The sequence below is a fragment of the Panicum virgatum genome, chromosome 2K (assembly GCF_016808335.1).
Source record: "Panicum virgatum strain AP13 chromosome 2K, P.virgatum_v5, whole genome shotgun sequence".
NCBI lineage: Eukaryota > Viridiplantae > Streptophyta > Magnoliopsida > Poales > Poaceae > Panicum > Panicum virgatum.
The window spans coordinates 19,757,359-19,783,939 of NC_053137.1; the positions used below are offsets into that span (position 1 = coordinate 19,757,359).

The 26,581-nt window shown below is 45.0% G+C and overlaps 1 protein-coding gene across 3 annotated transcripts; it reads right to left on the reverse strand.

The window, feature by feature from the left end:
- Positions 1-105: 105 nt before the first annotated feature.
- On the reverse strand, positions 106-26,295 carry LOC120670406 (tetratricopeptide repeat protein 27 homolog). Of its 3 annotated transcripts, none has more exons than XM_039950501.1 (21): positions 25,821-26,295; positions 25,234-25,384; positions 23,479-23,789; positions 22,885-22,966; positions 22,474-22,789; positions 21,603-21,661; positions 21,069-21,158; positions 20,888-20,979; positions 20,705-20,803; positions 20,541-20,618; positions 19,693-19,777; positions 18,468-18,526; positions 18,313-18,382; positions 6,667-6,758; positions 5,725-5,787; positions 5,581-5,647; positions 2,702-2,899; positions 2,504-2,623; positions 1,004-1,156; positions 593-689; positions 106-487 (listed from the first exon to the last, which is right to left on the reverse strand). In XM_039950501.1, exons 1-20 carry the CDS (start codon positions 26,222-26,224, stop codon positions 603-605), a joined length of 2,676 nt encoding a protein of 891 aa, XP_039806435.1. In that variant the 5' UTR covers positions 26,225-26,295; the 3' UTR covers positions 106-487; positions 593-602. The 3 variants fall into 3 exon arrangements, with proteins under 3 accessions (XP_039806435.1, XP_039806427.1, XP_039806443.1); XM_039950493.1 differs by having other exon boundaries at positions 106-501; XM_039950509.1 differs by having other exon boundaries at positions 106-501; positions 23,479-23,773; positions 25,821-26,294.
- Between the last annotated feature and the right edge of the window lie 286 nt (positions 26,296-26,581).

Below are 26,581 nucleotides of genomic sequence, written 5' to 3' on the forward strand. Positions count from 1 at the left end.
TTAAAATAAGAGATGCTCCATACAATATCTGACTCTCTTATCTTTTTATACAAAAAGATCGTGAAATTCTATTTGTCTGATTTTCTTGCCACAAACTCCTGTTAATTTTTCATCCACAAAAAAATGTGTAGATTCTGCATTCGCTCGAAAACTGCTACTCCAAAATCGCTGAAACATTCCACAAATTTCCAGAACTTTTACAAGAACAAACGTACAACTTACAACAATACAACTCCATAACAGAGAAGAATTCGAAAGGTGCAAAATCAATGATAATTTCCTGTTACACTGAAGCTCACTGTGTAGCCATACGCGTCGTGTTTACTATCAGAAAGCAAGACTTCCTTTCCTCCCCATAGCTTGACTAAAGATTTTGCCGAGTAGACATGACACCAGTAATGTGGACGAATCTAACAGTGACCTTGGTACACAAGCGAAATCTTCTGTAAGGTAGCCAAATTAGAAATTGGCATTCACTTATCATAACCTGTATCCCAGAACCTGGATGGAACATGCCACAGAGACACCAGTATGAGAACCAATAGTGAATTATGCCCGTGTGGTGTGTAAGCAAATAGCCCTTCAAACTCACCTGGATAAGCCTAGGCAGTGGCAGCAATCAGGTTCTTTATTTCCTCAAGACAGTTATCAAGAGCTTTATACTCCTCGGTATCCGAGAAATCTGCTGCCTACAAAGCGAGGAAAAGTTTCCTTCAGAATTAAGGGGCACTAAACATAGAGGTTGCAAATATCTAAGATATGATTATATTATTCTCTGCAGATAACTTCAAATAGTATACAAAGAAAATGTAAGGAACAAATAGCACAGAGATGGTTAATGGTGAACCTAAAAGTGATGGTATATATTTTCTTTCCATTATTATGGCATCCAACATAGTCCTTAAAAGAACTTTTCTAATTAACTCTGGGTAAGCTCTTGATTATATCCATTACTTTTGTGGAGTATACAGAAAGTGGAAGGATGCAAGCGAAATTTGAAGACCTGTTTCAAGGTGCTTTTAAGGTGCATCTCGGCTGTTAATAATTCCCGTCGGCTTCCAGATGAGGATGAAATTTCCATGTACACCTTGCAAAGCTGCAGAGAAGCTTGAGCATATTTTGTGAACTTTTTTTGGTCATGCCATAGTTCTGAACCCTGAGAGGGCAATAATCTAGTTAGTAAAATACTGACATGGGAATAGTTATAAAAGCATAGTCACAAGTATAAACCAATTGCATTAAGTATTTAAAATGAGTAATTGCTAGATGCTTGTATATTTACATAAGTACACGTTAACAACCCAAACCTCCTTCCCTCCCCCTCTCCTAATACCAATACCCACTATGTATCTGGAGCCTACCCACTCCGCCTCTCCAGACAAGGTAGTTGGCCTGGCATCTGGCCTGGATGCTGAGGCAACGCCAAGACAATAATAAAGTCTTTGGTGCAGTGGTGCCTGAATTGTGAAAAGTTGATAATGCCCTTGAGCTATGTTGAAAGAAAATTCTACAGTTTATTATTTGAACATGTAATATAATTATACACATACGGAAATCGTCAAAAGTAAATTATTTCATACTGTAGTCTGTCAAAGAAAGACGAAGTAGACAGAGGAGGCTGATAAGGACACTATTGTTCTTTCCTCATGTAGTGCCAATAGGAGGAATTAGCCTAGCTTATAACCAGATTATCATGGATCCAGACACCATGGGCAAGCTGCACTGGTCCAGCCCAGAGGTTGGCAGCTACAAAGGGGTGGTGGCAGCCTCCTTGCCACCAGCGCCCTTGCCCCTAGGGTGGGGGCAGCAAAGGGGGAGTGTAGCTGCACCCTTTTCATGCATAAGGGAAATCTGTTTAGGAAAGTTAGGTTTGAGTTGGGAAAGATGGATCACAACTGTAAATTTCTATCTTAGGATTGGCATGGGAGCTAAGTTGGTGGTCTCTCCATGTAATGAGAGGCAATGTACACTTCGGAATTAAGCAAAAAAAAAAAAAAGAAGCTCAATGTTATTATCCTGCTCCTTGCCTCCCTCTGCCATTGCCTCCGAGACAGATTCTCAGAAGGCAACTACAATGAAAAATGGGAACTAGTATTATTAGAGTGCTGACTGATAGAGTAGCAACATCCGAGTAAGACGCATCAGAGCCCATGCCCCTAATGTATGGCATCGTGCATCATGCAAGTGAGCCTTTCTGGTATGCTAAGCGCATTTTACCTTCAAATACTGCATCCATACATAGAATAGCCAGTCCTACATCATGAATTGTAGGATTATTTTTACACACTTTCCACCTAGAGGGAGTTGGTTGAGTCTGTTCAAGCACTAGGATATTTCTGATCCAGAATGGCAGCATTTCTATGTTTATATATACTTGTGTGTGGGATTCATAGACTGTCCCACACACAAGTACTATGACAGCCTAGGCAACACCTTTAGAACTATGAATCCAACACCTTTTACTGAATGGTAATAGCATTCAGCAAGAGAACAGTATATGTACCTGAAGAGATCGAACTTGCTTCAACAAAGCTTCCGAACATGCCATGAGGTTACCCTTGGTCTTATGCCATCTGGCATACAAACCCCATACGTCCGCATTGCTGCCCCCACTTCGCACAATCTGCAAACACAACCAAGATATAAACTGCAATCTGGTATATAATATAAAGATGAAATACAATCCAGAGAGGTTAGTAACCTGCTGAAGGATATCACCAATAATATCTAACAATTGATTAGATTGTATAGTCTCTTTATTTGTGTCATCTGATGCTTCAGGAGTATCAACAAAGTGTGGAGGTTGTTCTTCAAGCATTGTCATCACCTTGTCCAATATATCAACGTTGAAGCGCTTGTTTGAGGATAAATTTAATACAGTTTTTAAAGCTTCAAGTGTCTGCAGAGAGAACTTAGCATTATTTGAAGATTCACTTTGAACAAATGAAAAAAATTTAGCCGACATAGAGGCATGTGATATTCAAAAGAGGTATGTTTGACCCGCAGGATGTTAAGGACACTTTATCTACTTTACATGATTATGGAACACTATAACACCAATTCTAAAATAAATGCATCAGTGAAATTGAGAGAAACCACAGATAAAATGTCCTGGGAAAGCAGAAAATGCCTCATGCCCTTTTTGTGAGCAGGCAAATGAAACCATTCAGCATTCAGGAATTGACCTGATGTGTTTTCACTTGGCAAACATGGTTTCCTGTCTGACAGAAAGATAGGATACAAGAGGTGACTGCACGACCTGGAACTGCCGTATTTTCGTGTTGGTGGTATGGTGCACTGAAGACAGTCAACAAGCAGCACAAAAAGGGCCTCAACTCTCTCATAATCCTCGTTGCTTGGGAACTTTGGAAAAACCACAATGGTTGTGTTCAGTGGAGTCACCCAATGTTAGTGTGGTTCTAAGGTCGATAGAAAATCCTGCTCTGTGGTGTACCGTTATGGGCGTGGGCCATGGCCTTGGGGCAGCAGCAGAACGGCAGTAGTGGCGCAGCGCACAGAAGAAGCACTGCACCAGCCAGAAAACAGAAGCTCACATCCAGTAACTAGTTGGTTACATGCATTATTATCTACATGTTTGTTGGCTTGCACCAGTGTTTTTAAGGTGTCCTTAAGGCGTCGCCTAGGCGACAAGGCGGTGGTGGCTCGCCTCGCCTAAGGTGTCGCCTTAGTCCGCCTTAACCCGCCAAGGCGTCGCCTAGGCGATAAGGCAGTGGTGGCTCGCTTCGTCTTAACACTTTAAAAACCATGGCTTGCACACATGGTTAGTTTATTTAACACACATATCCAACTGTTAGCCTTGTCAGTTGGTTAGCACATATGTTAGGGTTTATAGAACAAGAATGGCATCTCCTTTGTAAGGCAAGCAAAAAGAACCGAAAAGAAGCAGCAAGAGCCTCCAGAGGGAGGATGACCAGCCAATTCTCCCTGCTATTCCATCTATCCTTGGTCAAACCATCAGAGTTAGGCGACATGGGGGCGATTCCGGCACCGCCGTCCAACCTCTTTCGTTCGCCGCCTCTGGTGGCCGCCGCCGGCCAGCTCGCTTCCCCTCTCCTCTCCTCTCTCCATCCTCTCCCTTTTCCACCGAACTCCATGCCCAGGTCGCCCACCCCTTCCTCCCTTGCCGCCGTCGGTCGCTGGGGGCCAGATTCGGCGATGGGGTTACCGGATCTGGCCGGCCCCTAGGCAGATCTGCTCTCGCCCCCGTGGATCCCTACCGGCCTTGGTGGTCCCGGCCCCTGCGCTGCTGTCGTCGTGCTTGGCCCGCTGGCAAGCCGCCCTCGCCGCTGGGGCCTCGGCTCCAGTGGGGCGTGCTCGTTGGGCAGGGGTGCCGCCGCTGCCGCTCGCCCCGGGGCTCGGCCCTGGTTCTAGGGCAGTCTCCCACCTCCGGCCGGCCCTCGCGTGGCCTGTGGCCACCGCCGCTGCTCGGCCCGAGGCGGGGGTTGCGCCTCTAGTGGCCGCGTCGTCGCCGTCGCTCGCCCTGGGCAGTGGTTTGCCGCGCCTTTGGCGGCTCTGGTGGCCATTGCCGCGCCTCTGCCACTCGTCCCGAGGCGGGCTGCCGCCCTGGGCGTCCGCGCCTTGGGGTCTGCGGCCGGCCCTCCAGCAGGCTCTTCTGCGCTATGCAGTTCCTCGACCTTCGGCTTCGGGGAGGGATCGGGTGGAGGCGAAAGCCTAGCTCTGCTTGCGGACCAATGATGGCGACACCCTCGGGCGCCGTTTACCTTGTTTAAGGCGTCATTCTTCATCCCTCTTCCCTCCGCTCCGATGTGCTTTCCGGGTGAAAACCTTGACCTTTTGGTCGGACGATGACGGCGCGTGGCATCGCTCCCTTGCTGGAGGCATCGTTTCGGAAGCTCTGCTGGTGTTGGTGGTGGTTGTCTGCCTGCCTTCGCTCGTTTAATCTGCATTGTCTGGGTTGCAAAGGTCGTCGTCTGGTGGATGCTTCGCCGCCCTTCTATTCGTTGGCGGATACTTTGCCGTCGTTCTGCCGTGGCGGATGCTTTGCCGCCGTCTTTGTGCTGTTGTTCGGGCGGATGCTTTGCCGCCTTGGTGGGTCGGGTGGATGCTTTGCCACCTTTTGTCGTGTTGTCGCCTTTGCACCCTTTGGCTGGTAGTATCTCTTTGCAGGTTTGCTGGTGGTCGTATCTAGGTTAGTGGGTTTGCCTATGCCCCCCCTGTTTTTCTTGTTGTTCTTACTTGTGTACGGGCCGAATGCCACTTGCATGGTGGTGCTTCGTTTCCGCCTTAATAACCTCTGCCTATTAAGGTATGTAATGGTCGAATTGCTTTCCTCTTAATGAAACATGTGCTCAGGCACGTTCGCGAAAAAAAAAACATATCATTTTACAGCCAGGGCTAATGAGCTAATGCTTCTAGTCATGGGTTAATTGAGTACTGTCTCGTTTGTTGCATGTTAGATCTGTTGCTTGCACATCTGCTGTATGGAATGTGTGTGAACTACTTATGTAACTATTTTATTCTTTAATGAAATGATACGCAATTCTTCTGCATATTCAAAGAAAAAAATGAAAGCAGAAATCGTCTAGCCAACATACTTACCAGTCGAACATTTCCTGTGTCCAAAGCAACTTTACTGTAATTTTCCCAAATTTCCCAGCTATTCCTCCTATAAATAATATACTGTTAATCAAGAATTTCTTTCAGAAAAACTTTATGGACATAAGGTAGAAGTGTAGAACATACTTGAACTTTACAGCTTCCCTGAATGCTTGTACTGCTGCTTGGCTTTTTCCTCTAATCATGTGCCTACACAATTAAACTACATTTGAGGCTGGTACATGACAACAAATGATAGCACAAACAAACTTCATGGATAAATCTAATTACACTTTCAAAGAATAAATCTTAATTACTACAGATACAGTTAGCTATCCCCCATACAGAACGGGGTTAATCACACCTGACCATTACATTTTACATAACAATTTTGGCCATATGTTCTTGGTACATGATAAATTATATATCATGTAAATACATTTTGGCTTCCTTTGCATTGGAACATTAACAATTATTCTAGAAACATGATGACCCAATAAAGTGGCAAGTACTCCCTCCATTCTTAAATATATAACACCATTGACTTTTGCTTTTTGCCCAAATTTTTGACTCATAGTTTTACTTACTCAATTAGTTAAGTAAAATAAGTACCACTACATCTATCATCAAATGTACTTTAGATTTGACTTGTAGATTTATCTATTTGCATAAACATTTATAGGAAAGACAAAAAGTCAAATGTATGAAAAAAAGTTAATAGTGTCATATATTTAAGAACGGAGGTCGTACTAATAACAACTGAGAACATGAGGAGACTGATAAAAATGTCTCCAAGAAATATTTTTGAAAGATAGACCATGATGCAGAACAGCAGAATATCATAGAAAGAAATGCAAAAACCAATATATTCTACAGAGCAGCATGAATTGATGAGGTAAACAAGTCCAAGATGAAACAAAAGAGAACATATCAACAGTGCAAATGGGCGAAACAAACATCTGAGGCAAGATGTAATGATAATGTAAATCAGGGCACATGATACCTAATCAAATGTAAATACTAATGACATTTTAAATTAGTCAAACCATCAGCTTCCTAATAGTACATGATAAGAAACATTGAGCATACAGGCAGGCTATGTTGTTCCATGCTTCTCCATTCTCAGGATCTATCTGAACAGCACGACTAAATGCATCCACAGCTTTGTCAAGATCCTTATCCTGTATGAACACATAAAAACAGTAAATCCAAATGACAACAAATGTGCCAAGGATCTATGCAAAATGCAGCCATGGAACATTCCTATGGTGGATGGAACAAAGCTGATGCGGCGATAGAAGCAAGCTGGAACAAAATGGTGAAAACATGTTGCCTAAAAAAATTTAAGTAGCATATTATTGCCATGCCAAAACTCAACATGATAGTTTGATCCAGATTCAGGTTATAATGCAATAGCTGGTGGAGCAATTCAGCTCATGCAAACACATTCCTATGGTGGATGGAACAAAGCTGATCAGAGCCCACAGAATGATCCGTGCATTCAGGAATATTTGAAGGCACTATCAATCTATCATTACTTTCTTTCCTCCAACTACACAAGTTGGTGCACAGGGAAAATGGAAACAGGAAGCCCAGAAGGAAGACTACTACACAGCTGCTTTCTGACCATTGGATGATGGAATTACACAAGTTGAGGCCACTAGAGTGATGCATATGTAGATTAGGTTATATTTGTCATCTTGGTGGCTTTCAAACATGTAGTATTTAAAAAATCACTAAGCTCTTTCCGAAATAAAAGTGAATGATAGGGAAAAAGAGGAAGGGGAATGAAAAGGGATGGAGATAAAATGGAGGTGGTTGCACTCAATGGCACGCAAGGAGGGATCAATGGCAAATGGTGAGATCCAGTCCCTGCTAAAGTCACCTTGACATCACCCATGCAGTCATCTGACCTCACCACACAGCCCATAATCACGGCAGCTAGGCACCACCTAGCGCAAGCTGCCTAGGACGATATTTTAACCACCTTGAAAACCACTTGAAAACCATTTGATATTTTCCACCTATGGATATGATAATTAGTTGAAAACATATTCTTACAAATCTAGAGCCAAAATGGGAAAACCTTATGTTATGTTCGTGGGTGGATGGAGCGTGGTTGGAGCTAGGGATATGGCGCAGGTGATAGTCGTGGCTGGTGGATGGGCGAGGTCCGGCGTGTGGGCGCCGTCGAAGACGTCGCCAGTAGCTTAGCAGATGGGATCGGGAGGAGACAGAGAAGGGATTAGGGAAACTAGATTGATATTACTTTTCTGGTTCCTCACGATACATCTAGCCCACATATATATATATATATATATATATATATATATATATATATATATATATATATGAGTCTTTTTAAGGAAAATAACTAACAATATCTAAACAAATCTCCTGCTATTTTAGCCACTTTTCCCGGCGTCCTGCTCCCTGCTCGGACTTCTTCTTGGCGCGGCGCTGGTAGACGCGTCCCGTCATAACATCTCTCCCCCCTAGAGCAACAGCTCGTCCTCGAGCTAGAAATCTAGATACAAGCGCTTGAAGTCCTCAAGCGGAACCCAAGCAGCTGTAGTAGCATCTTGGTCCAGCCACTGAACCAACACCTCGTAGCTGCCGCGAGCAAGACGACCCTTCAACACCTTTGCCGGTCTAGGACAAACTCGACCATTCAGCACCGGAGGTAGCACTGGAGGAGCCAACGGAGGAGTACCGTGAAATGGTTTGAGGAGCCCAACATGGAAGACATTGTGCAGGCGAGCACCCGGCGGAAGCTCCAGCCGGTAGGCAACGTCCCCAATTTTCTCTGCAATCTTGTATGGCCCAAAGAAACGCGGACCCAGCTTACTGCGGTTATGAACATTTAGCGAAGACAACGGCCGGTTCAGTAGACGTAACCACGCCCATTGACCCACCTCAAACGAGAGCTCACGGTGCTTCTTATCATACTGCTGCTTGGAGTACTACTGTGCTTGCTCTAAGCGATCACGGACTTCAGCCAAGAATTCATCCCGTTCTAGCATCTGTTGTTCCACAGCTGGCAACCGTGCTTCCCCTGCCTCATATGCTCGAATAACAGGAGGATCGCGGCCATAAACCACTTTGAACGGAGAGGTTTTGAGCGATGCTTGATAGGATGTATTGTAACAAAATTCAGCCCACGGTAGCCAGCGAATCCACTGTCGAGGTCGATCACCCGTGAGACAGCGCAGGTACATAGCAATGATTTTGTTAGTCGCTTCCGACTGGCCGTCCGATTGAGGATGGAAGGCCGATGTGAACTGCAACTTGACGCCTGCAAGACCGAACAACTCCTTCCAGAAAGAGCTTGTAAACACCGGGTCGCGGTCACTCACAATGGAAGATGGCAAACCATGGAGCCGAACAACATCCTGAAAGAAAGCCTTTGCCACTGACACTGCTGTATATGGATGACCCAGGGGAATGAAGTGTGCGAACTTTGAGAACCGATCCACCACTGTAAGAATGACCATTTTCCCATTGACTCCTGGCAAGGCTTCAATGAAATCCATTGCGATATCTGCCCAAACAACTGACGGAATGTCCAGCGGCTGTAAAAGACCGCCCGGCCGTAGATGCTCTGTTTTGTTTCGCTGACAAACCTCACAGTTCCGAACAAAGTCCATCACAAGGCGACGGTCACCAGGAATGTGGAAATCTGAACGGAGTCGATGTAAGGTCTTTTGAATGCCCTCATGGCCCATGCCGTGCGCGAGGTCCAATAAGGTGGGAACAATGCTGTAGGAGGCCGGCACAAAGATCTTGCCTTCTTTAAGTAACAGGCTATCCACAACAGACCATCCCTCCTCCTTGTTAGCAGCCCGAGCATGTGCTGATTGGAGGGATTCATCAGCTGCAACTTGCTCGCGCAGGGAGTCGAATAGCTCAAAGGAGGGTGCAGACAGCAGCATGCAGGCAGCCGCAGCCTCTTCATCACGCCTAGACAGCGCGTCGGCGACCACATTTGCAATACCCGGTTTATATTCAACTCTGAAATCATAACCCAATAGCTTTGTGGCCCAATGATGCTGCGGAATTGTTGAGACGTTGGTCCAGCAGAAATTTGAGACTATGATGGTCAGTGCGCACGATAAACTCCCTACCCCACAAATAAGGCCGCCAATTCTTAACCGCTTGCACTAGGCCAATCAGCTCTCGTTCATAAGCAGCAAGCTTGGCATGTCGTGGTGCAATGGGCCTGCTGAAAAACGCAATCGGTCCGCTGCCCTGATGTAAGACAGCACCAAATCACGTGCCCGAAGCATCACATTCCACCACAAACATCTGAGAGAAATCCGGCAAGTGGAGAACTGGCGCCGACGAGAGTGCTTGTTGAAGCGCCCGGAATGCAGCCGTTGCTTCTGTTAGAGTAGTGTAGATGTATATTCTGGCCCATGTAGGCCTTTTGGCCTATAGGCCCAACCTGTGTATATGTAACCCTAATCTGAGCAATCCATTCATGGAGTCATTCTTCTCTAATATGGAATCAGAGCCGAGATCCACTTTTTCCGCTGCTGTCCGCCCGTCGCAGCGGTGATTCCCCCCGTCGGCGTCATCCCTCCCTCCCCTACCCTGCTTCGCGCAGCCGGTCGGCACGGCGCTCCTCTGCTTCGCGCCGCAGGTCGGGGCGGAGCTCCTCTGCTTCGCGCCGCAGGTCGGGGCGGAGCCCGTCCTGGCGTCCTCTTCGCGCAGCCAGTCGGGGCGGCGCTCCCCTGCTTCGCGCCGCCGGTTGGGGCGGTGTCCGTCTTCTCCGGCTTGTCCCGGCGTGGATCTCCTGCCGCCACCGCCGGCCGCCCGCCCGTCGCGGTCAGCTCTCTGTCTGCTCCGGCTCGTCCCGGCGTGGATCTTCTGCCGCCACCGCCGGCCGCCCGCCTGTCGTGGTCAGTTCCTGCTGCCCGTGGCAACAGCACCTCCTCTACTGCATCCGCCCGTCGCGGCTGCCCGTCTTTCTCTTGTGTGCTGCATCTTCCTGCTGGTGTGTGCGGCTACACTACTCTAACCTGCTCTGCTCCGGGTCGTCGAGTGCACTCTCCTTCTTCTGTGTTGCTGCCATGGGGTCCTCTGCGGCTGCTGCTCCTTTCAGCGGCCTTTCGTTTGGGTCTCCCGGTCTGGATGTGAAGCTAGATGGCTCCAACTACAGAGAATGGGCCTTCTCCCTCAAGATGCTGCTGAAATGGGGTGGTTCTGCTTCTCATCTCACTGATGCTCCTCCTGCAGCTACTGCTACCAATGAGAAGGAGATACAAGCTTGGAATCTTATTGATGACCGTGTGATGGCCATCATCTGCATGAGTACTGATCTCAGTATTCGCTCTTGTCTTGAGGATCACAAGACTGCCAAAGAAATGTGGGATTACTTGCAGAATCGCTACCAACAAAGCAGCTCAGCCCTTCGCTATTCACTTCGTCAGAATCTTCAGCATCTTCAGCAGCAGAACATGTCAATTGAGGAGTACTATGCTGCCTTCAACAAGATATCAAGTCAAATTGCCTCCATGGTACCCAAGCCTTCTTCCTTGTGCACCACTTGTACTCCAGCCTGGACTGCTAAGGAGACATATGATGCGCAGGACACTATGTTTGATTTTGTGATGGGTCTGCGATCTGATTTTGAACCTATCCGTGTTCAACTTTTGGGGCGACCAACCCTTCCCACTCTCTCTGAGACATTATCTGCTCTCATGGCTGAGGAAACCCGGCTTAAGTCTCTTGCTGCACACTCCATGGTGTCTGAGCAGCACTCTGTTCTGGCTGTTCCTCCTTTACCTGTTGAAGTTGAAATTGCCGCAGCAACCTCTAAGAAGGTTTCTCAGAAGACTCCCTGTAGTCACTGTGGGAAGACCACTCATCCAGATTCCAGGTGTTTCAAAAAGTATCCTCACCTCCTTGCTGAAATGAGAGACAAACGTGCTGCTTCTCGTAGAGGATCACATGCAGCACCTTCCAGCACACCGGGGCCTTCAGTTCAGTTCTCAGCAACAGCTGCAATGCCTCAGTGTCTACAACAATCAGCGCCCCAATACCAGCTGTTCCCCCAACACTTAGTGCCACAACAATCAGCAGTCAGTGCTCCTCAGTTCCATCAGCAACCCAGCAGTACTATGCCTGCTCCACTCAGTGCTTATACGTCCCAAGCATCCTTGTCATCGACATCACAGTCAGGTACTAATTTTTGGGTGTTGGATTCGGGTGCCTCTTTTCACATGACTTCAAATTCCTCTGTCTTGGATTCTTGTCGGCCTCTTTCACATTCTCGTCCTGTTCAGACTGCTGATGGTAACCTTTGCCATGTTACCCATCAAGGCAATCTGAATAGCTCTCGGTTTTCTGTCTCTGATGTTTCTCTTGCGCCAAAACTTTCCATGAATCTAATCTCAGTTGGCCAACTTGCTGATCTGAACTGTGTCGTTGTTTTTTATGACACTTCTTGTTGTGTTCAGAATCGGCGCACCCGAGCTCTTCTTGGTACTGGCCATCGCCATAAGAGCTCATCCGGTCTCTACATCCTTCATCATCTTCAGCTGCCACCTTCTGCATCGCCACCAGCATCTTCTCCACCATCACCCTTCGCTTCTGCTGCAGCCACCTTTCCTCAATGGCATCACCGTTTAGGTCACTTGTGTAGTTCACGTCTGTCTACCTTAGTTAAGCAGGGGGTCCTTGGTCATGTATCTGTGGATTCTTCTTTTGAATGTACTGGCTGTAAACTTGGGAAACAGATTCAACTCCCATATCCATCTAGTGATTCTAAGACTACTCAGCCTTTTGCTCTTGTACATTCAGATGTATGGGGCCCTGCTCCTTTTGTTTCCAAAGGTGGTCACACGTATTATGTCATTTTCATTGATGATTATTCTCGCTATACTTGGATTTATTTCATGAAGCATCGTTCTGAGCTGTTGTCTATTTATAAATCCTTCGCTCAAATGGTTCATACTCAGTTTACCTCTTCTATTCGCATTTTTCGATCTGATTCAGGGGGGGAGTATCTATCCACTGTTTTTCATGAATTTCTTTCTTCTGAAGGAACTTTGCCTCAGCTCTCTTGTCCTGGTGCTCATGCTCAAAATGGAGTAGTTCAGCGTAAACATCGCCATATTCTTGAAACTGCACGGACTCTTCTCCTTTCTTCTTTTGTGCCAACTCACTTTTGGGCTGAAGCTGTTTCTACTGCTGTTTATCTCATCAACCTTCAGCCCTCCATTCGTCTTCAAGGGAAAAGTCCTGGAGAAATCTTGCATGGGTCACCTCCTAAATATGCTCATCTTCGTGTTTTTGGTTGCACCTGTTATGTTCTTCTTCCTTCTACTCAGTCCACAAAATTGACAGCTCAATCTGTTGAGTGTGCTTTTCTTGGTTATAGTCTTGAACATAAGGGCTACCGCTGTTATGACCCCTCCGCTCGCCGTATTCGCTTCTCTCGTGATGTCACCTTTCTTGAAAACAAACCCTACTTTCATTCATCCACTCCTCCTCCGTCATCATGTAATGCACCTCCGTCCTTTCTTTTTCTACCACCTTATGACTTTGTCAATCCACATGAACCAACTCCACCTCCTGTTTCCACACCATCAAGTCCACCTGAATTAACATCACCACCTCCACTCCCCTCTGTTACTCCTTTTCCTTTTCATTATCGTCGTCGTCCCCGTGCACCTTCTTCTACCACCACTCCTCTCTTAGCTGATGATTTTTCTTCTGGCTCACATTATAATCTCAGGGATCGTTCTGCTATTCAAATCCCTGATCGGTATGGTTTTCCCACTGCTGGTGTAGTCTGTGAGCCATCTTCTTATCAGGAAGCTCTTCAACTTCCTGCTTGGCGTGATGCTATGCCTGCTGAATTACAAGCTTTGCACCGCACTGGTACTTGGGAGATTGTTCCATTACCTTCTCAAGTCGTTCCCATCACCTGTAAATGGGTGTACAAACTTAAGACCAAAGCTGATGGCTCCATTGAAAGGTACAAAGCCCGTCTGGTTGCTCGAGGTTTTCAGCAATCCCATGGTCGCGATTATGAGGAGACATTTGCTCCTGTTGCCCACATGACCACAGTCCGTACTCTCATTGCTGTGGCTGCCAGTTGTTCATGGAAAATCTCTCAAATGGATGTTAAGAATGCTTTTCTTCACGGTGATTTGCAAGAAGATGTCTATATGCATCCACCACCAGGGGTTCAACTTCCTTCTGGCTATGTTTGTCATCTGCGGCGTGCTCTTTATGGTCTCAAGCAAGCCCCTCGTGCATGGTTTGCACGTTTCAGTTCAGTGGTTATTGCTGCAGGTTTCACTCCTAGTGACCATGATCCTGCTCTCTTTGTTCACACCTCTTCTCGTGGACGTACCTTAATTCTGCTTTATGTTGATGATATGCTGATCACTGGAGATGATCCGAACTACATTGCTTTTGTCAAAGCACGCCTTTGTGACCAGTTCATGATGTCTGACTTGGGCCCTCTCAGCTATTTTCTGGGCCTTGAGGTTGAATCAACTGCTGCTGGTTATTATCTTTCTCAGGCCAAGTACATTCGAGATCTTCTTACTCGTTCTGGCCTCACTATACTCGGACTGCTGCTACTCCTATGGAACTTCATCTTCATTTGAAGTCATCAGATGGTTCTCCTCTGGATGATCCGACAAGGTACCGTCATCTAGTTGGCAGTCTTGTCTATCTCACTGCTACCAGACCGGATATTGCCTATGCAGTCCACATTCTCACTCAGTTTGTGAGTTGTCCTACCACAGTTCACTATGCTCATTTGCTTAGGGTATTGCGGTACTTGAGAGGTACAGCTTCTCATCGTCTTTTTTATGCTACATCCAGTCCACCAACACTGCATGCTTATTCAGATGCTACTTGGGCAAGTGATCCTGTTGATCGACGATCTGTCACTGGTTATTGTATTTGTCTTGGTGGCTCGCCAATGGCATGGAAGTCCAAGCGGCAAACTGCAGTTTCTCGGTCTAGTGCTGAGGCTGAACTACGAGCCCTTGCCACAACTGCAGAAATTATTTGGCTTCGTTGGCTGTTGGCTGATTTTGGTGTTGATTCTGCTCATCCTACTATTCTCCGCTGTGACAACACTAGTGCTATTCAAATTGCCAACAATCCAGTCAAGCATGAACTCACTAAACATATTGGTGTTGATGCCTCCTTCATAAGATCACATTGTCAGTTGTCTACTGTTGACCTTCAGTACACACCTTCTGAACTTCAGCTTGCTGATTTCTTTACCAAGGCTCAGACTAGGGATCAACATCAATTTCATGTATTCAAACTAAATGTATCTGACTCTGTAATTTCACAGCCACCTTTAGTTTGAAGGGGGGTGTTAGAGTAGTGTAGATGTATATTCTGGCCCATGTAGGCCTTTTGGCCTATAGGCCCAACCTGTGTATATGTAACCCTAATCTGAGCAATCCATTCATGGAGTCATTCTTCTCTAACAGCTTCCTCAGTCCATTGAAATCCGTCCTTGCGCAGGAGCTTCGTAAGAGGAGCAGCGAGGCGCCCATAGTCCCTGATGAAACGCCGATAATACCCGGCCAAGCCGAGAAAACCCCTGACAGCCCGAACAGTTTTGGGCACTGGCCAAGAAAGCACTGCCTTTACCTTGGTTTCATCCATGGCAACACCCTCAGCTGAAATAACATGTCCCAGATATCCCACAGATGGTTGGCCAAAAGAACACTTGGACTTCTTGAGAAAGAGAGCATGGTGCTGCAGCACCTCAAAGACAGCTCGGAGGTGCAGCAAATGTCCGGCCCATGTATTACTGTAAATCAAGATATCGTCAAAAAAACAAGGACAAATTTGCGCAGGAAGGGTTTCAATACCGAGTTCATCAGTGCTTAAAACGTGGCCGGAGCATTCGTCAGACCGAAAGGCATGACCAGAAACTCGAACAGGCCTTGATGAGTGCGGAAAGCCGTCTTCTCAACATCATCCGGGTGCATGCGCACCTGATAGTATCCGGATCGGAGGTCCAGCTTCGTGAAAAACTTGGCACCCCGAAGCTCATCCAGTAATTCCTCGACCACGGGAATGGGAAATTTATCCTTAATTGTGCAAGCATTCAAAGCCCGATAGTCAATGCAAAGGCGCCATGATCCATCTGCTTTGCGCACTAGGAGGGCTGGAGACGAGAAAGCCGACGAGCTGAGCCGGATAATGCCTTGGCAGAGAAGGTCAGCACACTGTTTTTCAAGCTCGTCCTTCTGAAGATGAGCATAACGATATGGTCTGACAGCCACCGCGTCAGCGCCTGGTTTGAGCCTGATTCTGTGTTCGATCGCACACTGAGGAGGCATCCCATGCGGCTCCCTAAAGAGCCCGTCAAATTCCTGTAACAGCTCAGGCAAAAGCTGTCCTGGCACTGCTATGATTGCTCTGAGGGAGACCGGGGATGGTTTGTCGATGCCACACCACAGAATGCGCTTATCTGGCACGCGGAAACCAAATGTTTGTTCCTGGAAATTCCACTGAATGTCTCCCAACAGGCTCATCCAGCTAACGCCAATTACCATATCCATTGATCCCATGGGAAGCGAGTGAGCCTCAAACCAAAAGTAGTCGCCACCAACTCTGCCACGCACCTCCGCCAAGCGTCCTGGGCTGCGGACGTGATCCCCATTGCCCACAGAGACACTGATAGCGTCGTCTGGGTACAAGGGAAATCCCAATTCCTCGGCGACTCTAGTGTTGATGAAATTTTTGGATGAGCCGGAATCCAGAAGAGCCGTGAGCCTGCGACTTCCAAGAAACACCCAGACTCTCATTGCTGGTACCTCCCGAGAGTGGATGCCCGTGAGAGCATATAGGGAGATACACGGTGGCTGCTCGTCTTCAACACGGGCAACTGGTGTAGTATACAGGAAGCCGAGCTCTGCTGTGTCGGTCTGTTCCGCAGGTTCGTCCTCCTCAACGCCGTCGGGCACAATCTCGATGACCGCCAGTTGTTTGCAGCGATGACCGGCGAAGAACTTCTCTGGACAGTTGTAGCACAGTCCCTCCACACGGCGCTGGGCCATCTCGGCGGTTGTGAGTTGACGGCGAGGAAGCGCTGAGGCGCGTGATGCCCCTGGAGGGCGAGCGACCCCCGGTGTAGATCCCGCCACCGGCCCTGCATACACTCCAGCAGCCGTTTGGCTTCCTTGTGTTCCGCTCGTTGGCGACCTTTGTTGCCCGGCCGAGCGAAGCGGCGCACGACCGCTCTGTCGCTGTGGTACCGGTTCCAGGGCCAGTCTTTGCTCATAGGCGCGTGCGTACCGTATGGCATCATCCAGCGTCATCGGGGATTGTATGGCGACGTCCGTTCGCAACGGATTGTTGAGGCCGGCGATGAACAGCTGGGCTTGCTGGCGTTCCGAGAGTTCCACCTCTCGGCAAGCGATGGACACAAACTGCTTTGCATATTCCTCCACCGATCCAGTTCGGCGCAAGAGCGCGAGCTCGCTCAAAGGAGACTCTGTGATGGGCGGTCCGAATCTGCGATTCAGTAATAGGCAGAAACGGCGCCAATCTGGTTCGCCCTGTGCTGTCTCAAGGCGATAGTACCAAATCTGTGCTGCGTCCGTCATGTGCAGCGAAGCCATCCAGACCTTCTTGTGTTCCGGGGTGTTGTGGCCACGAAAGTAGAGGTCACAGCGATTAAGCCATGGTAGCGGGTCACTGGTTCCATCATAAGACGGAAAAACCATCTTGGGCTTGAGGAATCACTGATCATCCTCCATGGTGTCCAGGTGTGGACCTCCAAATCTCTGTTGCACCGGCGGCGGTTGTGGGTAGGGCGGCGGCGGTTGTGGGTAGGTGAACTGCGGTTTCGGACCCAGGATGCCATCATCCTCTGTGGTTTGTTGAGGCCCGCTGGATCCCGACGATCGATCGCCGGTTTCAATGCGCTTGACGGCCACGCTGACAGACTTGAGATGGTCACCTGCTTCCTTCATGGTCTGCTGAAGCAAATCCACGGAAGTGGGCAAGGCCACCAGAGAAGCCACGCTGGGAACCAGGGGTTCAAGCGCGGATACTGTGGTACTCATCTTCTCCAAGAGAGTATTGAGATCATCCACCGATTTCTGGAGGGCTTCCATGGCGTCCGGCGAACCCGAGCAAGCTGATACCAGATTGTTATGTTCGTGGGTGGATGGAGCGTGATTGGAGCTAGGGATATGGCGCAGGTGATAGTCGTGGCTGGTGGATGGGCGAGGTCCTGGACCTCGGCGTGTGGGCGCCGTCGAAGACGTCGCCGGTAGCTTAGCAGATGGGATCGGGAGGAGACAGAGAAGGGATTAGGGAAACTAGATTGATATTACTTTTCTGGTTCCTCACGATACATCTAGCCCATATATATATATGAGTCTTTTTAAGGAAAATAACTAACAATATCTAAACAAATCTCCTGCTATTTTAGCCACTTTTCCCGGCGTCCTGCTCGGACTTCTTCTTGGCGCGGCGCTGGTAGACGCGTCCCGTCATAACACCTTACAGAGATACAAGAACCAGATAGCATAGGTTCCTGACATCCTGTCTTAAAGGGCAGGTCTTCTAGTTTCATTGCCAGAAATTCATATTAGTAAGTTGCAAATAAGTAGTGGCCCATACTCCAAACAGTGAATCAGATAATAAGACAGTTTTATTCAAATAAGTAATAATACAAATTCCCAGCATAGACACAATCTCAATGTGGAAGATTTTGAAATTTTGCAAGATTACCTTCCATGCAGCTGTACCATATGCAAACCAGCCATCTGGAACCAAAGAGTTTAACGACAATGCAGATTCCCTATTTGAAGTTCAAGTATAAGAGAATTTTTCAAGTTATTGCCAACAGACAAACATAAACATTTTTGCTTGAGATAGTCTCATACCATAGGATTTTGGACGTATAGAAGTCATTCCTGTTGTACGCACTGCGAGCCAGTGAACGCTACATGAAAAAGTAGACTGTAAGAACAATTCCCATCGAGAAACTACACAACTGCATGTCATTGACGACCCAAAAAACAAGGCAATGATGTTGACCAGTCACCCTTTATTCAAATGTCACTCGCCACCTAATCTTTAGAGTTAAGCATATTTTACTTTAGGCTTCAACAAAAGAAAAACTTTCTCATTCTCCAATATGAGCTAACTAAAACACCAAAACAAGCTAGCAGGCTGCTACAGGCAACAAGGACAACATTTGGTGAGCAAGTGTGTAGGATAGTACAGCATGAGGAACTGCGCAGCGCTCTGGTACCCTGGCTGTTGACATGTAAGGTAAAATTTGTATATTTTTATTGTGGGAATTGGGAAACATGATTGGAACTCCTTCAAACGTGCACAGCTCCAACTTTATTCAGACAATAGGAATCTTTAAAGTTTCAGATTCGATGCTAGGACGAAACTGCAATGGAAGAAATTGTTTATTTACTCATTTTGGGACTCTGAAGTTTGAATTTCACTTTCGGAACACTATGAAAACTAGAAGTGAGCCTGGGACCATATGATCAACAATTCTGATATATTCCTCCAAGCCCAGCCAGAAAACAAGGTTGAGAAGCTCATAGCACCTAATTTGAATATGTAAGTTTCTTGATTTTTGAGGCATTATGGCATACTGGCATCCTGTGACATTGGGGGCCCACCTGGACTCCTAGGCAAAATGGCGTAAATAGGACATTGTGGTGTCAAGGACACATCAGGACGCCAAGGCAACAACTAAGCGACGCCTAAAAACCATGATAGGTTTGATAATAGGACCTCAAAGCAGATAGATGTTTGTGAAAGCCATGTACTGTACAAAATCATAACACCTCTCATTTATCAAGCTGTTTTATAACTCCACTGCCCTATTCATGGTAATCACAGAAAGGCTGATTCTTCTCTCATGGCTCTTATGGATCTGATGTCACCAGAGCCTGAGGCTCGTAGTAATTCTCAAATCAAAGCATGTTTGAAACTCTCTCAACCAGTGCTCTGAAATTTTTGGTGCTAGCTGACTGTGCTATCCCATTGCACGGCATACCACGCCGTAGTCCAATTCATATATACAATGGTTCACCACAAGCAAGATGACCAAAGAAACTAAAAAGAATTGAACAGTAACTTTACCATAGCTCGGGCAGATTTATTATTTGACACTTCTAATGCCTTTTTATAATGATCATCATTATTTGTAACATCACCAAGTGAACACCTAAATGAGAAATAATCTCTCGTCAGATAACAAAATGCAAATAAAAAACAAACAAATATGAGGCGGAACAGAGTTACTCCATAGTCCACACAAATAAACAAGAGAACTTGGTAGGTCAGATAGTTCTCAGCAATCCATTTGTTTGTATTTGTTTTGACAATCTCAAGAATATTTAACCGTTCTATCCCAATATATCATGTGCCCATAAACATTACAATATTGTCCTCAATGTATGCAGTTCTTGTACTAGATAAGAGAATTACTAAGAAGGTAAAAACTAAAAAGAAACTCGAAATGATGTTTCATGCAATGCATTTAAGATATAATTGCCTTTTGAGAGAGATCGTGGAGCGCAACCTTTAGGGTGGTATCAGGACATCACTCTTTACAGTAGTATTTTATCAATTGTCTTTGTGTTCTCAACAAAAATAATAAAGGGTGTCACTATTATGAATGCCATTCAGCTTCAGAGAGTTCCTCAACTTTCCTAACTTTTTCATGCTTCTAGCTGCTTCCCACTTCCAATTTCTAGGTTAAATGGCAAATGGTAGCAAAGTAAATAAAATTCAGAAACATGTACTGATGTCTCTATGATATAAATGTTTTGGTTTTGTTCTGTAGTGGAAGAATCCAAGTATGACAGAAGTAACAACCTTTCTTTAAGTAACAGAAAACCAATATTGCAGAAAACTGCTTAAGAATGTGGCAGAACATTTGTAACATTTCACTCAAAAGAGAGGGAAAAAGTCCTCAAGATACTTACCATAGCCTTGGGTCATTTGGATTGACAGAGAGTCGAGCATTTATTAGACTAACTGCATCAGACACTTTACCTAACAATCTGCCAAAGAACAAAACTCAAGTGTTTGTTATCGCAAAAGATTCAACCAAATGTATGGCAATTCTATTTCATGTTGAAATGCATACCTATAGCAATATATTAAGTTATCCCACAATTCAAGATCTTTAAAGATTTCCAGTGCTTCTCCAACTATACCACAACTGATCAAAAGTTCACCGTATTCTCTGAGTGGTAAAACAAGTCCAAATCACATCAGTGTTCCCACAAGGAAGAATAAAAAAAAAAAGCTTACAAATATTGCTGCATACTTCCTCAAGGCAGGGAGAGTTGGCATGTGAACCCCAAAAACCATTTTAACTCTTTGTGCGGCCACAGGGAATTCTTTGCCAGCATCTTCAACCTATGGAATAAATCAATTTGGCACATTTGTAGCAACATATGATATAACGACAGAATTATAACCATATCATATGTGAGTTTAGCACTAACCAAATTCTCCATCATTAGTAGTGCCCTCTGCTTTGTTCGACTGCGGGTTGACTCCCATCTGATACGCAGTATATGACATAAGCTCCTGACCTGAAATAGAAAAAAAAAACATACTTACTAAGCTAGCTCTAATATTCACCAAGTTATCCTTATTATACTCCCATCCATGAAGGAAAAACTTAAGTTGAGAAAACAGTGAAAATATCCTGATATGGTTTGAGCAAAGAGCAAAATCTCCAGCACAGAACTAAATGTGGAAAGACATCCCATGTATAGGTTGTTAGCTAAAACATCAGAGAAGGGCATCAGAATAGATACTGAAAGATAGTATAGACATGGCCACTAGTATGCAATCATGAAACAGTTGAACCTCCAGGCAAAGGAAGTGTAGTTAAACAAGATTAAAGGCTGGCACTATTTAAAATAAAACGAACAAGCCTGAAGCAGTCAAAATCATGAGTTTTGTGTGTGCTAGCACAAGACATGGTCCTGCTCAAGTTTCCACCTAGTGATATAGCAGAATCAGAACAATACCACAAAGTAAGATTCGCCCTGAGAATCGATTGACTCTATGTATGGTGCCATCTCCCACCCTGTGTAAAACCAAAGAACTTACACATGAATAAAAAGAGCATGATTAATAAATAATCATTTTGGAAATCTAACACATAACATGGAAAATTACTGTAGGAATATCAAAAAATTGCTTCCTCTGACCAAAAACACAAGGTCTTGATCTGCTGTCTCCTATACACCCCCAAGCATCCTCACATGCATGCAGCCAATACCCAATATTGTACTTAAAACAGACTAATTATGGGTAGCCCAGTCAACTATGACACACTTAAAGAGACTAATTATGGGTAGCCCAGTCATCTATGACGCATTCTTTGTTCAAGTGCTACCATGAGATACACATTGTATTTTTAGACTGAAGGAGTATGCAATATTAGGTAACAGCAAATTGTATGCATGGAAATAAAAACTGAAATAACATTCTAAATTATGAAATATATTGATTTTCAATGAAATCTACTAAATGAACCTTTTCCATTAGAACTCTTCAATGCCCCCACACAGAACAAAAAACAAACAAGGACGCTGTCGCTTTTCATTCAGAATTTCAATTGCCTTTGCATCAGAACAAACTAAATGCCATTACTAAAGGATCTATCTTATTCTCCATGAATATATGTGAGAAAAAAAAAGTCAGCAAACATGTCACGTCATGCCTTCACAAAAAAACATTTTAAATAATTTATGAAGCATGACAATCAAAGTTATCTTTGTCGCCCAGATGCCTATTTGCAAACGAAATTCTGGTGCCAAAATAAATTTATTTGCATGCTTAAAATCGAAAGACTTTTTTCATTAGTGTCCACAAGGAACATAAACACAGGCATACCAGACATGTCATCACTTCGACTCCTTCGGCTCACATGCAAGCATTGTGCAAGTACAGCAGCCTGCTGGATAGCCGATAGTGGTATATTTGCACTGGGGCCTGTCTTACTCTCACTGGCAGAATTGCTCCCATCATGCACCAGTCTGGGCGTTCTTAGTATGTCACAGAATTCATCGCTTTCAACAGGAACAGAACTCCTTGCGTTTTTTAAAGCTGCATTGTCGTTCAGAGCTACTGTGGGTTCTGTAGCTTGTCCTTCATCGGATCCTGATTTATTGGTCTTCGCAACAAGCACCATTTGAGACTTTGCATCCACCTATAGGAAGGGAAGGCTCAGTTCATTTTTCAAGAATGGCAGTTCTCGCTATGTTATAGAACCGAAAGAGTAGATGCTATTTTTACTCAGTCCACCTGGTGTATTGTTCGAAAGCCAAGAATCCCTGTAAGGGAGAGCTGTAGGTCACATGCTTCTTGTGCGCTATCCAGATGCAACCTACAAAAATATCCAAATAAGATCTTAAGATGGTACTATGTTCAGAATGACTATCAGTTTTCCATTCCTATTCATGGTTAGAATAATGGTGGCTTAATGCCTAAGGTTTGTTTGTGGTTGCTGACATGCTGGGCTGGGCTGCAGTGTGGAATCTAGTAAGAGCATATCATGCTTAAATTTTATAACATGTTCAGATTACCACTGCTGGCTCCTCCTAGAATCTATCAGAAGCTCCATCACGGCTTCCAACTAACAACTGCACTTGTAGTTAGAAATAAATAACCATTTCTGAAAGCCAACACAACGACAAATGGAGCCTGTATATGTTATAATCCTGAGAAAGAGCTCCGACAATCTATACATCATTTCTTTTCTTCAGTTTACTTTTGACAACCTTGAGTAGTAGGCTTACTGAATATCAAGACTTTGTTTTCTTATGAAAGCAAGCAAAGAAAAAAATCATCTGGAGAATATTAAAACCCTCAAATAGAGGGAGGGAGGGAGAGAGAGACCTTGAAGCATCAAGACGACCATATTTGTACTCCACGATTCCAGCCTCTAAGAAAGCAGCTGAAACAAAATAAGAGCCTTCTCCATCAAACAATAAAGAATCCCAGTAGGTAGAAACCTTTTCCAGTTCACCAAAATAGCCCAACATCTTATTCTTGTACACTTGCACTTGATCGGACAACGACGACGACAACTCATCTAAAATGTTCTGCTGGAGCATTGATATTCTAAACAACCACCATGACACACTCCAGCAATCAGATAGATCCAGATTCTGTATGCTGGTTAACAAAAGCTCTGCAAACACAATAAACTGCAAAAGAATAAGATAGAAACTTGAAACACTGTAAATATAAAACAAGGGAAGACATTTCTCCACTTTAAAGACCATGTGCATATGTAGAGGCAATTCAAAAAAAACAACAAAATCGGCCACGTTGTTACCATCTAAGGTACAGAAAGGCTCAATAAAGGCTTTTAATCATCGAAATTAGCTTGACTCAATCGCAACTATGGCCAATTGTAAGATTAGACACCAAACAAGAAAAAAGTACTATGTGAGTATTGTCGCAAAGCTAAGGTCTTGTCTCTTGTGTCTATAATCTATAAATGTCAAAAAATGTAAAATAATGTAATTTAAAATACTGTATGATATAATTACAATTTCTGTAGTGTTATTCCCTCTGTTTCGCATGTTTGTTAGGTTAGCATACATAGATGGCGTCAAATTGAAGTAAAGTTTAACAAAATCGGATAAAATTTGTGCGTTTTGGATAGAATTAGTAATTATCCTATCTGATACAACAAAGAATGAGAAAATTTGGTAAAAAAATTGAAATAGTTTGTGTGCCTCCTAGGTATGCAGACCGGACAAATATTGTGAAACAGAGGTAGTATTACTTTAGTAATGTAGAGCATCTAGAATTACGGCCATTTATTGTAGTAGGTGACACGAACTGCATTTATTCATAAAGAAAATACCTAAGACGAATAGATGTCAACATGCAGCATAGATGTCCCGTATCTTTAGAACATTATGCTATCATCAACCTTACATTGTACAAATCAATGGTGTTATCCATTATGTGAGAAAATTTTCAAACTTAACTGATCAGGCTACAGTCTAGCAAACTTCGCATCCTTAGGGCTTTATTCTATCCAAGATGATATATCATATGCCCATAAAAGATGCTATATGCCACCAACATAACGTTCAGCTAATATAGCTCTTGTTGGATGCAATCTGGGCAAGGTGAGAGGAATTTCACAAAAGAATTTGGTGCTGCAAAGCGTTGCAGCGTTTTTCTGGTTAAGAACTGAAAGGATCATGGCCCTAGTGGGCCTAGTGGCCGGTAAAGCATGGCCTAATTGGCCTCCTAAGACTCAGCCATGAGCAACAGACTGCCGCAAGCTCTAACTGACTCTAACCAAACTCTAACTGAACCACTTTGCAGCTAGACTCTTGACTGAACCAAAAGGACTAAACACTACTGACTGACTCGACACAATACTGAATAGCCAACACCACATTCACACTAACATTAATTCTTCCATTTCCCAAGGCTCAGAAAACCACCATCCCTGTTTTTTATCAAATGATTGTTATTTCAACAATAAAATGTTGAGACCGTTTATGGAAAGACTATAGGGGAGGTGTGCATGAATCCAACTATGTTTTCAGGGAACATATTAACCTAATAGATCAAATTTCAAGATATAAACAGAGAAAATAGATGAATCAACCTCAACATACATACCTGCAAGAGTGAAAATTTCCCATGAACATGAGAACCAAAAGAAGCTAAATTAGCAGAAGCCCAGGCATCCCATATGCCTCCAATATTACTGTACCATCCTTCGTCTAAAGATGAAGTCCAGAAAGGAAAAGTGGAAAACTTCTTTGGAGGCCTAAAAACAATTTATGAAAAGGAAATATATATAAAGAAAACATTATCTCTCTAAAAAATCAAAACAGGTTTTACATTATTAACATGAAAATGCAAATCTGATTTCAATTTCCTGCTTTGGTAGAAACATGTCATTCATCATAAACAGAAGCATGTATTTCGGCTAAATTTGACATCAGACAGAATACAAAGTACTATATCATTCTATTAAACATTAGCTGATCCTTTTGTTGCGTATATATTGTCGTTCTATGGTGTGCTAACAATTTGCTTCAAAAAAAATTCTCAGAAGTTGGAATGGTCATTAAAGTTCAAACAGTACTTTTAGACCTCGAAACTGCAGGCATTCCCGCAAATGGGGCTAAAGCGCACATATGCACACTAAACTGAGCCCAATCATACAAAAAAACAGGACAAAACCCAAGAAAATAACTCACCCAGTCACGTTCTGCTGCGTGAATGCTAGCAGCGCAGCCACCGCGGCGGAGAGCACAACCGCGCACCTGCACTCGAACCCCTCTCCGACCGCTCCCCCGTCCCCATCCCCGAGTAGGAAGGCCCGAGCGGCGGCTGCCAGGTCGGCGTAGAACTGAGCGGCGGAGTCGGGCGGTCCAGAGGAGGCGGAGGCCGGGAGGAGGTGCGATGCGGCGGCCGCGAGAGCTGCCTCGTAGTCGCCTTCCTCGACGGCGGCGAGCGCTGAGGCGGCGGCGGCGGCGAGCGGGTGCGCAGGGGAAGGAGGAGCTGTTGGGGGCGAGGTAGAGGGCGGAGAGGGGAGGGTGCAGCGGAGGAGGCGGAGCTCGACCTCACGGAGGAAGCCGAGGCGCCCATTGGGGGCCGCCATGGCGGTGGCCGGCGGCGAGGTTTAGGGTTTTAGCGCGGAGTGTGAAGAGACCAGACAAGACACCAGAGTTGAGAAGGCGTGGACCAGGGAATTATTGAGGACTTGAGGTGCGATTTGCTACCATCAAATCAAAAAAAAAAAGGTGCGATTTTGCTCGCGGCTCCCGTTCCGACCGGAATGTTCTTTCCTTCGCCCCCTTTCGACCTTACTCTCTCTAAAAAATCATCCTAAAAATTCTAGAACAAATTAATAAAATAATTATATTTGCCACTATTTATTAATTATATTTGACACTAATTAATTTTTACATGCACATGCATTTTCTAAATAAATTAAGATGATTTATTTTTTGATAAA